Below are 1365 nucleotides of genomic sequence, written 5' to 3' on the forward strand. Positions count from 1 at the left end.
TCTTATTTGTATATTCAAAAATATTTAAAGAATTATTGAATGCACTTGTACTTTTTCAGTGTAAATGATTTAATTTGGTAACAGCCCTATAGTGTCTTACTATTTTAATTTATCAAATGTAAGAATTTGAAATAAAAGATTAAACATAAATTTAATTAGATTTGGGGAAAATACCCTTTATAAAGGTTAATAAAATCCCCCAGGGTAAATAACATAAATATGCAGATTTAAATATGCCACTGCTGATAAAACACTGATGAGAATTTTGCTTGTTTCAGAAATTATATTAACAATACACAAAAAAATCCTTTTTTCCCCCCAGGCAAGCTACCTTTTTACTCTGACAAGTAAATTACCAATTTAGTTGTCCAAAAGACAAGCACAAAACCAGGCATAATGTCGAACTCTGTATTTTGTATTTATATTCTCTCCTTTAATGGTAGAATCACTCTTATATTTGGTACTGACACAAAGGAGAAGGCACAGGCCTACAGAAAGATTTTATTGTCATCAGATGTAGCTTTGCACACTACCAGCATCTAGAGAATGATTTTGATCTGCATTTTAGTGTTCATAGCAACTTATATTTTAGTTTGTCAACTTATACAATTTTGTAGGCACACATGCACCCCTGAAACCACAGAGCCCCCCACATAACAAATCCAAATTGAACCCCTAGTCATCACCCTGCCTGCACAACGAACTTGCGAGCCTTCCACTGTGCTCTGTCTCACCACCCCTACAGCTTCATCAGGCTCCTCCTTCCCCCTGGTTCTGCCTACATCCTCAGTCGCATTGGCTCCACCTCAGGCAATCTAGTTCCACCTCAGATGCTCATTGCCGCGGCACCGCTTTGGTCTCCAGTGCCAGCAGTGTCTCTCACTCCCATCAGCTTTCCGTCCGTGCCCTGGGATCCCCTAACTATGGTTCTATCTCCGTTGGTCATCCCCCAGATGTCATCGCCCACCTCTACATCATGGCTCCTCCCTCCTTTCATTTGCATGGACTCTTACTTTGCTTTCATTAGTTCCTGTTGTCCTTTGTTTAGTTTCCTGCCACTTTTTTCCACCCCTGGGAGTCAGCCGACATTGGCTTAATGTAGCACCATCTTGTATATGTTACATATTACCATGCTTGTTTGTACAGCTTATTTTTAACCACTTCCCTTTTTCTGTGCTTCTAATATGTAAAGCTGCTTTGAACAATTACCAATTGTAAAAGCGCTATATAAATAAATTTGACTTGACTTGACTTATTAGTTACTATGGAGATTCATTATTCATCACACACTCTAAAAAATGCTGGGTTAAAAACAACCCAAGTTGGGTAAAATATGGACAAACCCAGCAGGTTGGGTTAAAGGGC

The 1365-nt window shown here is 38.8% G+C and overlaps 1 protein-coding gene across 1 annotated transcript in view; it reads left to right on the plus strand.

The window, feature by feature from the left end:
* LOC137014512 (uncharacterized) overlaps positions 1-1146 on the plus strand; it is a 6991-nt gene extending 5845 nt beyond the window's left edge. The window contains exon 4 of the mRNA XM_067378865.1: positions 746-1146. Within this exon, the coding sequence (XP_067234966.1) occupies positions 746-1027 (282 nt within the window). The 3' untranslated portion in view covers positions 1028-1146. The remainder of the gene's footprint in view (positions 1-745) is intronic.
* The last annotated feature ends 219 nt before the right edge of the window (positions 1147-1365 follow it).

The sequence above is a fragment of the Chanodichthys erythropterus genome, chromosome 24 (assembly GCF_024489055.1).
Source record: "Chanodichthys erythropterus isolate Z2021 chromosome 24, ASM2448905v1, whole genome shotgun sequence".
NCBI lineage: Eukaryota > Metazoa > Chordata > Actinopteri > Cypriniformes > Xenocyprididae > Chanodichthys > Chanodichthys erythropterus.